Consider the following 14,786-nt stretch of genomic DNA (forward strand, 5'->3'; position numbering starts at 1 on the left):
ACTGGGTATATATGCTTAAGCCCCTTTTGAAAAAAGAACAGAATAAACTGAAAATTTATATTTGTATGCCTCTATCATCATCATTTGCATTACCGTGTAGAGAACTATTACCGAATAACCACCTAAACCATCTCATAGTATCATCTTTTAAATCCTTGAAATAACGGCGACTTAGCATCTTTAAACAGACAGCCTCATATGAGGGATTGCTGGTGGTCATCAAATCATTCACACATTTATCATATTGGTCTTTATCACTCTTGGGATCCATTGCAGAGCATATACCCGCTTTGCCTTGCCCCTGAAGAAAACTCTTTAGCCCAATTAATTTGGAGTCAAATTGAGCAACACTACTTTCAATATCTCGTACACGGACTTCCAGTATCCTCATATCATATTTCAACCTTGATGATAATGAATTCAACTCTTGCATCTCATGAAGAAGAAGTTGTTGCTTATTGTCAATATCTCTAAATTTTCCTTCGAATAACTTCGCCCCATCTGAATACTTCTTGTAAAACTCTTGTAACTTTTTATATCGTTCGTTAAATATGGCGTACTGGGCGACGGTTCCCTCTTTATTCAACCTGCCCATATAATTTTCCTCCATTTCTTGTATGTGTTGCTGCGTCTGGATATGGTATTTCATTCGTAACAAATCTCTGGCTATTCTAACAACAGATGGATCAAATGGCAGATCCCATTTTTCTACGATGTTTTGTACTGCAGAAGAAGAGTTGCATCTATATAAACGCGAGGACTTTTCTTTCAGCTCTGAGAGATCCTCATAAATATTGTCATGAGTGTTATCTTTACAATAAGGAAAAGAATTTCTTCGGTAATATTCTCCTTGATACAACTTGTTGATTCCAAAATTATAAGCATATTTGGTATTATCATAGTTTGGAAACATTGAAGATATTGTTGCTGATGAAGGTGTAGCATCGATACCTTCCACGCTCTCAGATGTGCCGAAACTAGAAGAGCTTACCTTCTTAGAGGCGTATCTTTGAACATATGCAGTTTTTTCTAGACGAAACTTTTCCAAAAGTATATCCCTTTCTCTTATCTGTCTGTCAGGATCACCTCTTTGGTAATTGAATTTCAAAAATTCTTCATTAGATATATCAGTGGAGCATTTTCTTGGGTGGCCTTTGCCTTTCCATAATAGCCCCACAGAGCCTCCATGAATATTGTGAATAAGTGTCTCTAAATCTGTTGTAAGGATTTTATGTGATAGATTAATAGGATTTCCCTTTCCTATAATGTCTTGTACAGTAGATGTTACCATTTTCTTGAGCTTGAAAATGTCTTTGTTGGAAACCTTCGCTGTTACTTCAAAAAGCTTCTCTAATGTCCTTGGATCTAGGTAAACTCTGGACTTTCGTTTATTTAGGCCATGCTTTTTTTGGAAATTATAAATACCCTGAAAAAATCCAACCTCATCGAAAGGATCCTTGGAGGATATACAATTTTCTATCATCAACTTGAAATAACAACAAAGGATCAAACTAATTAGACCAGCTACTGTTGTCGGTCCCAGAGTGCATTCATTCTTTGGCTTTTCCGTTCCAAGGTACAATTTTCCATAGCTCTCCCACCATTCGTCTATAGCTCGCTTGGTATCATCACACAAAAGACCATCCGTCTGGTAGTTTTTATATAAATAGTTGAAGTAACTCAGCGAGATTTGAATCAAAGTTACCATCTCCACAACGGGTGATTTGCTCCCAACACTCTGATTTTCTGGGTGTCCAAACGATCTGTATTCTTCCTCAGGCAAACGTGGTTGTTGCTGTTGAATCATTTGAGGATGTTGGACTATAAAGCTATTGGTAGGTATTTTGAACAGTTGTGAAAACTTATCAAGCGATGCCATGGTTGGAGGGCATAATAGATTTGCCGATCTCCCACCACAATGTAAGTTTTTTAGATCAAAATTAACTTCAAAGTCCTTCCAAATTGTTCTCAAATCTCCACATTCTACATGCAATAGGTTCAAGCCAAAGGACACACCTGATAAATTAGTAATGAAAAGAGTGCCCTTTGGTGTATATTTTGGTCGTGCAAACTCCATCAACTCTTCAAAATACTGTCTAAATCTCCCGGGCCACATCCTCGTATCTTTTGGCAAGACCACCCTGACTGCCGATATTGTATCTTGAGAGTTTCCTGTATATGATGTGATCAATGTTGACAAGTTCCTACATGCCACCCATTGCTCCACTATGTATATTTCAAATCCATGTATAGTAACCTCCTCATAAGTCAGATCGGCATAGTTGGCCAAATCCAACAAGAACAGAGCCCTAGAATCTGGGAAAATAAAACTGTCGAGTGATGGAAGCTGGCCCATAGTGTCATTCCTTGTCAGCCCAACCGCTTCTGAATCACCTGAGCAGCCATAGTATCCACTCCCACTATAGTTGGTTTCTTCATTGTCTACTTCGTCGTAATACTCTTCACTTGTATTTTCTTGACCATGTTCTTCAAAAAAGTTATCGTCAAGCTCATCCCTGGCGGCGTGATTTCTTGCTAAAACCTGCATACGTTTCTCATCAAACTGGCCTTTTATGTTGCCTGTAGTTATATTGTCCGCCATAATCATACATATTCCGCGTTAGATGCTTCATCCAGGGTCCAATGCATCACGTCCCCTAAATATCACTTACTGATCGTTATGACCCTTTATATTCTCTATTATGCGGGTAGCGAGCGGGGCTTATTTTTGTTTCTCAAAATAGAGGTGTCCTTTTTTGTCATTTCTGTTTATTAGAACATAGTCCAAGAACGCGATTAACATATACGGTGTTTGCTTCAATAGAAAGACATCACACTCTTCGTTTGCTTTTATTTTGCTTACAATTTCATATTATTTTTTGCTTTGGCGTGCAAATTAAACCATCGCTCGTGATCTCGAGACTTATACTTAGGCGTATTATAATTCACAAGGGGACGCATCTTCTTTCTTTAAACTTCCTCGAGTTGTATGAACAATAATGAACCAAGAAGAGGCTATATTCCGCTCAGCGGACATGACATATGTTCAGTTGTATATACCGTTGGAGGTCATAAGAGAAGTGACTTTCTTACTAGGGAAAATGGGTGTTTTTATGGTAATGGACCTTAATAAAGATTTAACAGCCTTTCAAAGAGGTTATGTTAACCAGTTGAGGCGTTTCGATGACGTAGAAAGGATGGTGGGGTTCTTGAATGAGGTGGTAGAGAAGCACGCTGCGGAGACCTGGAAATATATTCTACACATTGACGATGAAGGAAACGACATTGCTCAGCCCGACATGTTGGATCTTATCAATACCATGGAACCACTCTCATTGGAAAGTGTTAATGAAATGGTAAAGGAAATTGTTGACTGCGAGTCCCGTGCAAGGCAATTAGATGAGTCCTTGGATAGTCTTAGAAGTAAATTGAACGATCTTTTAGAGCAAAGACAGGTAATATTCGAATGTTCTAAATTCATTGAAGTCAATCCAGGAATTACGGGAAGGGCCCGAAATCCCGAGATTGAACAAGAAGAAAGGGATGTGGATGATTTTAGAATAAACCCGGATGATGTAAGTGCAACTTTAAGCGATGCATTTTCATTTGATGACGAAACATCGGAGAACCTAGATGCTCCAAGGGGTGATTTAATCGGGAACCAATCAATTGAAGATCTAAGTTTTTTGGAACAGGGATACCAACACAGGTACATGATAGCAGGCTCCATTAGAAGAACAAAAGTAGACGTATTGAATAGAATTCTGTGGAGGTTATTACGTGGTAACCTGATTTTTCAAAATTTCCCAATAGAAGAGCCGTCATTGGAAGGTAAAGAAAAGGTGGAAAAAGACTGCTTCATCATTTTTACTCATGGTGAGACATTACTGAAGAAGGTCAAACGTGTCATCGATTCTTTGAATGGCAAAATAGTTTCCCTTGACACTCACTCTAATGAACTCATTGACACGTTAAACCAACAAATAGATGACTTACAAAGAATCCTAGATACCACGGAACAGACTTTGCACACAGAACTACTTGTGATACATGACCAACTGCCAATATGGTCCGCCATGACAAAAAGAGAGAAGTATGTTTATACTACATTGAACAAATTCCAACAAGAGTCTCAAGGCCTAATAGCAGAAGGGTGGGTGCCATCCACTGAGTTAATCCATTTGCAAGACTCATTAAAGGACTACATTGAAACATTGGGTTCTGAATATAGTACCGTCTTTAACGTGATCTTAACCAATAAATTACCACCTACATACCATAAAACTAACAAATTCACCCAAGCCTTCCAATTGATCGTGGATGCATACGGTATTGCGACCTATAAAGAAATCAATGCTGGTTTAGCCACGGTTGTCACGTTCCCCTTTATGTTTGCAATAATGTTTGGTGACATGGGCCATGGTCTGATATTATTTTTGATGGCACTATTTTTGGTGTTAAATGAACGCAAATTTGGAGCCATGCGCCGCGACGAAATTTTTGACATGGCATTTACGGGCAGATATGTTTTATTGTTAATGGGTGCGTTTTCTGTATATACGGGGTTGCTGTACAATGATATCTTCTCCAAATCAATGACAATATTCCGATCAGGTTGGCAATGGCCTTCCACTTTTAGAAAAGGTGAATCTATCGAGGCAAAGAAAACGGGAGTTTATCCGTTTGGTTTGGACTTTGCTTGGCATGGAACAGACAACGGACTACTTTTTTCCAACTCTTATAAAATGAAGCTTTCAATTCTCATGGGATACGCACATATGACTTATTCGTTCATGTTCTCTTATATCAATTACAAAGCCAAAAACTCTAAAGTAGACATAATTGGTAATTTCATTCCGGGATTAGTGTTTATGCAATCAATATTTGGTTATTTATCATGGGCCATTGTCTACAAATGGTCCAAAGATTGGGTCAAGGATAATAAGCCAGCTCCGGGGTTACTGAATATGCTAATAAACATGTTTTTAGCACCGGGAACCATTGACGATCAACTGTATTCTGGACAAGCCAAGTTACAAGTTGTACTATTGCTTGCGGCATTGATTTGTGTTCCATGGTTATTATTATACAAACCATTGACATTGAAGCGGTTAAACAAAAACGGTGGTGGTGACAGGCCTCGTGGATACCAAAGTGTCGATAATATTGAACACGATGAACAAATGGCTCAACAACGACATTCAACGGAAGGTTTTCAAGGAATGATTATCAGTGATATTAATAGCGTTGCGGGCAGTATCAATGAAAGCATTGGTGGTGGTGAGCATGGGTCATTCAATTTCGGTGATGTCATGATTCATCAAGTAATCCATACCATTGAATTCTGCTTAAATTGCATTTCGCATACAGCATCATATCTACGTCTTTGGGCGCTGTCATTGGCGCATGCGCAATTATCTAGTGTTTTATGGGACATGACCATATCGAACGCATTCAGTGCTAAAAACCCAGGATCGCCTTTAGCTGTCATGAAAGTGGTTTTTTTGTTTGCCATGTGGTTTGTATTAACTGTTTGTATCTTAGTTTTCATGGAAGGTACATCTGCAATGTTGCATGCACTACGTTTGCATTGGGTGGAAGCAATGTCCAAATTCTTTGAAGGTGAAGGATATGCATACGAGCCCTTTTCATTCCATGCTATAATAGAATAATGAAACCTCATATTTCCACTGTAATATATTACCACTGTAAATTTCTCGTGTCTTAAACCCAACTTTTTCGTTATCTTTTTTTTTTCACACAGACATATATAAACGTTGTAGAATAAACGATAAATACAATACTTCTTCACATAGCCTAAGGTATATATATATCTGGATCAGTCAAGTGGTCCACCAATAAATCGTATATTTGAGCCGGGATCTTGGCAATAAATCCAACCCCTAGCCGAATGATCTCATCAGCATCAAAATCTGGGAACTGTCGTAACAAGTTAACGGGAGAATCCGATTTGAAAACCTTGGATCTTATCTTAACTAAGAAGGCCACCACAAAGAGGATGTTCATATGGAACCCATATGCAAACATAAAATCCCACAGTTTGATTACTTGATCAAGCGGTTTATTACAACTGGATAATGTTAGTATGGAAGGCATGCCGTAAATCTCCGCTGTAAGTAAATTGTCTGATAGGAATTTGCTTAGCTTTGGATCGATGATTCTTAACGAAATATTGAGTAGTTTAGCGCCGTTCTGAGCACCGTTCAGGTTCTTAGTCAAGTATGTCGGTATTATTTCATAACAAAGTTTAGTAAAAAGTTGGTATGCCATTGGTTCGGAAGGGCATGAATAGAGTAAAGGAGCTAGCAAAATATTCATGCCCTGCACATAAGTGCTCACAGGGATGCGACTAAATTGAGGCTTCTGCCTTCTTTGCTGTGTTTGCCAGGCAAAGCATGACAAACACCGGATGAGAGCATCTTCCGAGACCCTATTTCTGAAGTTCGGATCTGTTTGGAAAGTTCTGGAAGTGTCGTTCTTGATTTTTTGGTAAATGGTAGTTGAGGGTGGACCCAGTTTCAAGAGCGCAAGGTACCGTTGCGTGGATGCCTCCATAGAGGTTTGAGAGAGTACCGTCCACACATAACATCGCGTGCGCTGCTGCTGTTTATCTTCAGATATGGGGAGACCTTCACTGAGTATGAGATAGCGGAGTTGAGACAGTGAAGAATCCAGTAGAAGCGGAGGGTTTGATATAAGATCCTCAATCGAAGTCATGCAGCATGTAGCAAGTTCAGCGTTCGTTGTGCGTACTGCTGAATATTGTTCTTCTGAATATCATAATCTTGTTTTTTTCATTGTTAAACTTTACGTAAACATTTCTGCCTCCAAACGGCGGTTACCGATCACAATTACGAAGAAGAAAGATTATCCATCATTATAGCATAAGATGAATATATATATATGTATATATATATATAGGTAGCAAGAATATGTAAAACTTAACATTAGTTCGTTTTTTTTATGTTTTTCTTGTCTCACTTAAATTTTTTACCAAACATTATCAGTTGCAACTGGTCATACAATGAGATGACACCAGCAGCGGCTACCCCTCTAAATATGTTAGCACCACAGCCCTTGAACAAGGAATACACACCCTCTTGCTGCACAATCTTTTTCAAGCAGTCTACAGCGCCGTCGTACTTAACACTCTGGCCAGAAGTCATCATCATCCTTCTTCTCACAGTATCCAAAGGATACGACGCAGTAGAGGCTCCCATCGTAATGACCCAACCCAATAAGAAAGAGGCAACAAATGATCCTTCCAGGGCACCAGTCAATAGCACAGGCTTGAAAGAATCGTACAAACCAAAGTACAAACCCCTGTACACGATAATGCCCAATACTGAGGGCATAAACCCACGGTAAAGCCCCAACAAACCGTCAGTTTTCAGTGTCTTCTTATACACGTCTAATAGCCCGTTAAACTGTCTTTGTGACGCCGACCTCGACCCTCTAGCATCCGCCGCAAGCCGTGTCCTTGCATAGTCCAACGAATACACAAACATTAGCGACAGACCACCGGCCGCTCCACCAGAAAATACATTTCCAGCAAACCACTTGCCGTACCCATCTCGTGCCCTGTCATAACTCAACACCGACTTGATTTTGTCTTTGAAAGCAAAATTCAACGCCTGCGTGGGGAAATACCGAAGAACATTAGCTGTATTACCCCTCCAAAACGATACAATACCTTCGTGTGTTGCGGTCCTCTTGAAGCAGTCTACAATTCCCACATACCGTGAATCTAGTGAGCCCTGCTTGAGCATCTCTTCCTGGTTCTGCATCAACAGCTTCACCCGTTCGATGGGGGCGGCACCCGTCTTTGCGATAGCAGCGGAAACGCCGCCCATGAGAAAGTCTACACCAAAGTGCGACTTTTGAGTCTGTGCTTCTGTTTGAGACATTACTGCTGTAAAATGAAGAATTACACAAGAATAACAGATACGAAAATCCGTCCTACCTTCTTTGCGATAATGCCTTGGCTTGCCTATTTTAAAGTTACGACGATAATAACATATCCTACCGTTTCAGGACCCAATAATTGGGTCTTTTGCCAGAGACAACACTTTTTCTCCGGCCGAAAAAAAATAAGCTTTCCTTTCCGGGTGCGAGTCAGCCCGTCGGGCCTGGGGTGGGTCCCTACAGTACGCGCGGTCGGTAATAAAGACCCTCTGGCTAGAGCTAGGCAAGGCTGACTTAGGCAGTTCCAATAGGTAAGATAGTCTTGTTAAATTGCACCCATTTGTAGGTGCTCTTTATTCTATCCTAAGCGACAGCAAATGAAGGATGCGCTTATACGGTCGATCCTTCGAGGAAGCACGCCAAGGCCTCGTGCATATGGAACAGTGTAGTGTGTCCGTGTATGTCGATGGATGTTGATAGATGTAGAAATATATATATATATATATATATATATAAGTATACATATTTGTATATATGTGTATAAGCAGTCCTTGCTCTGACAGTCTTGTTCTAGGTGATGAATAGCTGGACAAAATCGAAAAGGATTCCAGTGTAAGGAAGTATAGCAAAAATTAGAACGAGATGACTAACGCTTTACTCTCTGTAGTCGTTTTGCTTTTATCAACGCTCTCGCTGGCGCAAGCGAAGACGCACACATTTAACTGGACCACTGGATGGGACTACAGAAACGTTGATGGGCTTAAGAGTCGTCCTGTTATCACTTGTAATGACCAATTTCCATGGCCGGATATCACGGTCAACAAGGGTGACCGCGTGCAGGTCTACTTGACTAACGGAATGAACAATACAAATACTTCTATGCATTTCCACGGTCTATTCCAAAACGGGACGGCCTCGATGGACGGTGTACCTTTCTTGACACAATGTCCTATCGCGCCAGGCAGTACTATGCTTTACAATTTCACCGTGGACGACAATGTCGGTACGTACTGGTACCACTCACACACGGATGGTCAATATGAAGACGGGATGAAGGGTCTTTTCATTATCAAAGACGACAACTTCCCCTACGATTATGATGAGGAACTTTCTTTGTCTCTTAGTGAGTGGTACCATGACTTAGTTACGGACTTGACAAAATCGTTCATGAGCGTTTACAATCCTACGGGTGCTGAACCCATCCCACAGAACTTGATTGTTAACAATACGATGAACCTGACATGGGAAGTCCAGCCGGATACCACGTACCTATTAAGGATTGTTAATGTTGGTGGGTTTGTGTCTCAGTACTTTTGGATCGAAGACCATGAAATGACGGTGGTCGAGATCGACGGTATTACGACTGAAAAGAACGTTACAGACATGCTTTACATTACTGTCGCTCAAAGATACACGGTGCTAGTTCACACAAAAAACGAAACCGATAAGAATTTCGCCATCATGCAGAAATTCGATGAAACCATGTTGGATGTCATTCCAGGTGATTTGCAATTGAATGCGACTTCGTACATGGTCTACAATAAGTCCGCTTCTCTACCCACGCAAAATTACGTGGATTCATTAGATGATTTCTTGGACGATTTCTATCTGCAACCATACGAGAAGCAAGCCATCTATGGAGAGCCAGATCATGTGATTACCGTTGACGTTGTCATGGATAACTTGAAAAACGGTGTGAATTACGCTTTCTTCAACAACATTACCTATACTACACCAAAAGTCCCCACCTTAATGACCGTTTTGTCTTCAGGCGATCAAGCGAACAACTCAGAAATTTATGGTACAAATACACACACCTTTATCTTGGAAAAGAATGAAATCGTCGAGATTGTTCTAAATAACCAGGACACAGGTACCCATCCTTTCCATTTACACGGTCACGCTTTCCAAACCATTCAGAGAGATCGTACATATGACGATGCCTTGGGTGAAGTTCCCCATAGTTACGATCCGGATAATCACCCCGCCTTCCCCGAATACCCAATGAGAAGAGATACTTTGTACGTCAGACCACAATCCAACTTTGTTATCAGGTTCAAAGCCGATAATCCTGGAGTCTGGTTCTTCCATTGTCATATCGAATGGCATTTGTTGCAAGGGTTGGGTCTTGTCCTCGTGGAAGATCCTTTTGGTATCCAAGATGCTCATTCCCAACAAATCAGCGAAAACCATTTGGAAGTTTGCAAAAGTTGCTCTGTTGCTACTGAAGGTAATGCTGCTGCCAATGCGGTAGATTTTACCGACCTAACTGGTGAAAACGTTCAACATGGTTTGATTCCTTCTGGTTTTACTAAAAAGGGTATTATTGCCATGACATTCTCTTGTTTTGCTGGTATTCTTGGTATTATCACCATTGCGATTTACGGTATGATGGATATGGAAGATGCGACCGAAAAGGTTATTCGAGACTTGCACGTGGACCCTGAAGTCTTGATAAAAGACATTGATGAGAATGAAGAACGTCAAGTAAACGACGATCGTCATTCAACTGAAAAACATCACTTTTTAACTAAAGCTAAGAGTTTCTTCTAATAGAAAGAGTTGATTTGTTTTGCAATTTACCTGCTTTTCTTTTGGTCGAGGGTTCCAATACGGTTACAAGTGAAATAAATGCCCTTGTCTTAATGTTACATAGATACATACTTTAATAATTATACACGTTTCACACTCAATAGTGTACAGTTCTTATTATCTTTAACTCTGACCCCCCGTCTAAGCTACTTCCCTTCTACTCGATGGCAGTGTTACAATTTCTCTTTAATATCGATCAATAAAATTGTGACGCGTTGAAAAAAGAAAAAAGGTGAAAAGTCATCTCAAATATACAAATGATGTAGCAAATCATTATATATTAACGCATCAAGAAGGCAGAAGAAAACAAGAATGGCAACAACAGATATCATATACCTGGTAAAAAATAACTTGCTCTATTTCCAAATGTGGACGGAAGTGGAAATTTTGCAAGAATCTTTTTCATGGAGGGGAAGTAACTTGCATTTACTCAAAGGCCGTCCACCCCATAAGCTAAGCAATGATACAGACACCGAAGATGATGATATGCTATCATCGTCACAATCACTAGAATTCATATTACCTATCAATATGTCCCAATACAAGGAAAACTTTCTCACCTTAGAATGTTTGAGCCAAATCTTTAGCCAATTTTGCAGTCCATCTACTGAAAGAATACTGCTGGCAATAATCAATGATGATGGCACGATTGTTTACTACTTCATTTATAAAGGAGTACGAAAACCGAAAAGAAATTGAGAAAAACGTAAGTAAGGACAATTATTCGGCATTATTCTGTGTATCTTTATTATATATACTTACAGGCAAAATTGTATAATGACATTACGACGTTCCCTTGCTCTTTAAAGTGAGGAGCTCTTTGCTGCAGATCAATACTCGGAATATGAATGAAAGTGTCGATCTTTTTTGATGTACTATTCATAAAATCACTTCCAAAGGTTTGTTCTAAGAGTGAACGGATGCGGTTCCCGTCAGGTAAATTTAGCTGAACGTAGATGTTTGCAAGAAAGAGAATATCTGCGGAAAGCATCGCAGATTCGTCCAATTTGCTACGGGCGGCCAGCCAATTCCTGACGCAATTTTTTAATCTATTATCAAACTGCAAGTTATATTTCACCTGTTGTAGATCTTGCTTACTCTTAACTTTATTCTCGTGCGCAATTTTGAAAGTCTTCGATTGTGCCAATTGTGATGCAGACTCCATTGCTTTGCTTTCCACAAACTCCTCATCGTCCTCAAGGATTATGGAACCTATGATCTCCTGACAATTTTCACGTGCCTGCGATCTCAATTTCAAAGGCGTATTATACCACATGGGGAAATACAATAGTTTTGAGAACAGTTTCTTAGTATATCCATTGTAATTCTTGGTGTTCAAAAAGAGCTGGTAGTCCGTTAGTCTTGACATTTCAATATCAACAAAATTCATCAGAGCATACTCTAAAAGACGGTCCTGTTTACTAACAATGGCCGAGGTTTCCTCATCATTCTCAAGTTCTTCAGAATTGTTAAAATGCGTATCTTTACTTAAGAATTTCACTATGTTCACATAGCCAGATACTTTAATCCCACTATCTAAAATCAATACCGGTAGCTTTCCATCAGGCGATAAGTCGGTATTGTTGGAGAATACCACTTGCAATCCAATTACTATATCTTTCGACTCTTTTGAATTACATAACTTAATGAACCATACAAGCGCAATGCTTTCAACTGAAAATAAAGATGCTTCACCGTTCGTACCCCATAGGTGCACACTAGCATTAGTCATTACCCACCCAATTATAACCTTCTTTTACTTTTTTTGATCATTATCTTCCAGTATAGTATGTTAGCCTTCCGAATAACCTATTCTTATTTGATTTTACACATCGTTTATAATGATAAACGTCATGATAAAATTGTCGATTGAAATTGGCATATAATCTAAAAGAAGAGTGGAGCTCATGTGGTGAAAGAATGCCTAACAACACTAGAAAAGAGAAAAATCAAAGGGCCAAACAAGAGATATGTCTAGCTCTACGACTCCTGATTTATTATCTCCTTCTGTGGGCAAAGCTGCTGAGCCTGGTGACAATATACAAGGAGATGAGTTACGACTTAGAGAAAGGATTAAAGAAAATCCTACTGATATTCTATCATACTTCCAACTCATCCAGTACTTGGAAACCCAAGAGTCATACGCTCAAGTGAGGGAAGTATATGAGGAAATTCATAGCATATTCCCGTTCTATTCTCCTGCGTGGACCTTACAATTGAAGGGTGAGTTAGCAAGAGATGAATTTGAAACAGTTGAAAAGATTCTGGCGCAATGTCTTTCTGGTAAGTTAGAAAACAATGATCTGTGTCTTTGGTCAACGTATTTGGACTACATACGCAGAAAAAATAACTTAATCACTGGTGGGCAAGAAGCAAGAGCCATTATTGTCAAGGCATTTCAATTAGTTATGCAGAAGTGTGCAATTTTTGAGCCCAAGTCATCTTCATTCTGGAACGAGTATCTCAATTTTTTAGAACAGTGGAAGCCATTCAACAAATGGGAGGAACAACAACGTATAGACATGCTTAGAGAATTCTACAAGAAAATGCTATGTGTTCCATTTGATAATCTAGAGAAAATGTGGAACAGGTACACACAATGGGAACAAGAAATAAATTCCTTAACGGCAAGAAAATTCATTGGTGAGTTATCAGCCGAATATATGAAAGCTCGTTCCTTGTATCAAGAATGGGTGAATATCACAAATGGATTGAAAAGAGCATCCCCAATTAATCTACGCACAGCAAACAAGAAAAACATACCACAAACAGGTACATTAGACTCAAACATTCAGCAATTACAGACCTGGTTGAATTGGATAAAGTGGGAAAAGGAGAATAAGTTGATGCTAAGTAAAGATATGCTATCACAGAGGATCAGTTATGTTTATAAACAAGGTATTCAATACATGATATTTTCTGCTGAAATGTGGTACGATTATTCAATGTATATATCTGAAAATTCGGATCGTCAAAATATCTTATATACTGCGTTATTAGCTAATCCCGACTCACCTTCTCTTACGTTCAAGTTATCCGAATGCTATGAATTAGATAACGATTCTGAAAGTGTTTCAAACTGTTTTGATAGATGTACTCAAACTTTGCTATCGCAATATAAAAAGATCGCTTCCAGTGCAAATACAAGTGAAGGCGATAACGCGGAGAACGAACAAGAACTGGTATACAAACAAAGGGAGAAACTAACGTTCGTATTCTGTGTGTATATGAACACGATGAAAAGAATTTCAGGATTATCCGCAGCACGTTCCGTATTTGGTAAATGTCGTAAACTAAAGCGTATATTAACACATGACGTCTACGTGGAAAATGCATATTTAGAGTTTCAAAATCAAAATGATTATAAGACAGCTTTTAAAGTTTTGGAACTGGGTTTGAAATACTTCCAAAATGATGGAGTTTATATCAACAAATACTTAGATTTTTTAATATTTTTAAATAAGGATTCACAAATTAAAACCTTATTTGAAACATCAGTGGAAAAAGTTGAAGATTTGATCCAGTTAAAGGCAATATACAAGAAAATGATAAGTTACGAATCTAAGTTTGGCAATTTAAACAATGTCTATTCTTTAGAAAAAAGATTTTTCGAAAGGTTCCCTCAAGAGAATTTAATTGAAGTTTTCACCAACCGTTATCAAATTCAAAACTCAAATCTAATCAAGAAATTAGAGTTAACTTATATGTATAATGAGAGAGAAGATAGCTACCTTTTTTCTGGAAACAAGGATGGTGGTCATGGCTCTTCTAGCATGAGTTCATCAGATAGAAAAAGATTGATGGAAGAGACTGGAAACAATGGAAATTTTTCAAATAAGAAATTCAAAAGAGATCCAGAACTTCCAATCGAAGTACTTGACTTATTAAGTGTCATTCCAAAACGTCAATATTTCAACACCAATTTACTTGATGCGCAAAAACTAGTCAACTTCTTAAATGATCAAGTAGAAATTCCAACAACTGAGAGTACTAAATCAGGTTAGCAAAACGTTAAAACGTAGTATATATGTATGTATATATGTGTATATGCCACCCCATTTGTTAAAGTAAGTGAAGTTCTGTAGTTAGAGAAAAAACAGTTCATCAAAGCAGGCAATGTGCGCTTTATATAAATGAAAAAAAAAAAAAGAGAGTGAAAGTGGTCAAAAAGTTGGCAATATCTATATCGTTTCAAGGTACGACAAATATCACCTTTTCTATGCTTCTGCGCTAATTCTCATAAAAGAGAGGAGAAGAGAATGTATGTA

General features: G+C 38.8%; 8 protein-coding genes across 8 annotated transcripts; 4 read left to right on the forward strand and 4 right to left on the reverse strand.

Annotated features, from left to right (window-relative positions):
* Positions 1–55: 55 nt before the first annotated feature.
* STB2 (Stb2p) lies at positions 56–2,608 on the reverse strand (the record flags this gene model as incomplete). The annotated part of the gene is made up of 1 exon (XM_056224766.1): positions 56–2,608. The coding sequence occupies one exon, from the start codon at positions 2,606–2,608 to the stop codon at positions 56–58; it is 2,553 nt and encodes an 850-aa protein (XP_056078651.1).
* Positions 2,609–2,999: 391 nt separating this feature from the next.
* STV1 (H(+)-transporting V0 sector ATPase subunit a) lies at positions 3,000–5,672 on the forward strand (the record flags this gene model as incomplete). Its single annotated transcript, XM_056224767.1, has 1 exon — positions 3,000–5,672. One exon carries the CDS (start codon positions 3,000–3,002, stop codon positions 5,670–5,672), a length of 2,673 nt encoding a protein of 890 aa, XP_056078652.1.
* Positions 5,673–5,817: 145 nt separating this feature from the next.
* On the reverse strand, positions 5,818–6,738 carry BUB2 (Bub2p; the record flags this gene model as incomplete). Its single annotated transcript, XM_056224768.1, has 1 exon — positions 5,818–6,738. One exon carries the CDS (start codon positions 6,736–6,738, stop codon positions 5,818–5,820), a length of 921 nt encoding a protein of 306 aa, XP_056078653.1.
* A 260-nt stretch (positions 6,739–6,998) lies between these two features.
* On the reverse strand, positions 6,999–7,928 carry AAC1 (ADP/ATP carrier protein AAC1; the record flags this gene model as incomplete). Its single annotated transcript, XM_056224769.1, has 1 exon — positions 6,999–7,928. One exon carries the CDS (start codon positions 7,926–7,928, stop codon positions 6,999–7,001), a length of 930 nt encoding a protein of 309 aa, XP_056078654.1.
* Positions 7,929–8,568: 640 nt separating this feature from the next.
* On the forward strand, positions 8,569–10,479 carry FET3 (ferroxidase FET3; the record flags this gene model as incomplete). Its single annotated transcript, XM_056224770.1, has 1 exon — positions 8,569–10,479. The coding sequence occupies one exon, from the start codon at positions 8,569–8,571 to the stop codon at positions 10,477–10,479; it is 1,911 nt and encodes a 636-aa protein (XP_056078655.1).
* A 351-nt stretch (positions 10,480–10,830) lies between these two features.
* Positions 10,831–11,217, forward strand: SEN15 (Sen15p; the record flags this gene model as incomplete). The annotated part of the gene is made up of 1 exon (XM_056224771.1): positions 10,831–11,217. The coding sequence occupies one exon, from the start codon at positions 10,831–10,833 to the stop codon at positions 11,215–11,217; it is 387 nt and encodes a 128-aa protein (XP_056078656.1).
* A 49-nt stretch (positions 11,218–11,266) lies between these two features.
* Positions 11,267–12,250, reverse strand: SAM37 (SAM complex subunit SAM37; the record flags this gene model as incomplete). Its single annotated transcript, XM_056224772.1, has 1 exon — positions 11,267–12,250. One exon carries the CDS (start codon positions 12,248–12,250, stop codon positions 11,267–11,269), a length of 984 nt encoding a protein of 327 aa, XP_056078657.1.
* A 238-nt stretch (positions 12,251–12,488) lies between these two features.
* On the forward strand, positions 12,489–14,522 carry RNA14 (cleavage polyadenylation factor subunit RNA14; the record flags this gene model as incomplete). Its single annotated transcript, XM_056224773.1, has 1 exon — positions 12,489–14,522. The coding sequence occupies one exon, from the start codon at positions 12,489–12,491 to the stop codon at positions 14,520–14,522; it is 2,034 nt and encodes a 677-aa protein (XP_056078658.1).
* Positions 14,523–14,786: the final 264 nt, after the last annotated feature.

The sequence above is a fragment of the Saccharomyces mikatae genome (genome assembly GCF_947241705.1).
Source record: "Saccharomyces mikatae IFO 1815 strain IFO1815 genome assembly, chromosome: 13".
Taxonomy (NCBI): Eukaryota; Fungi; Ascomycota; class Saccharomycetes; order Saccharomycetales; family Saccharomycetaceae; genus Saccharomyces; species Saccharomyces mikatae.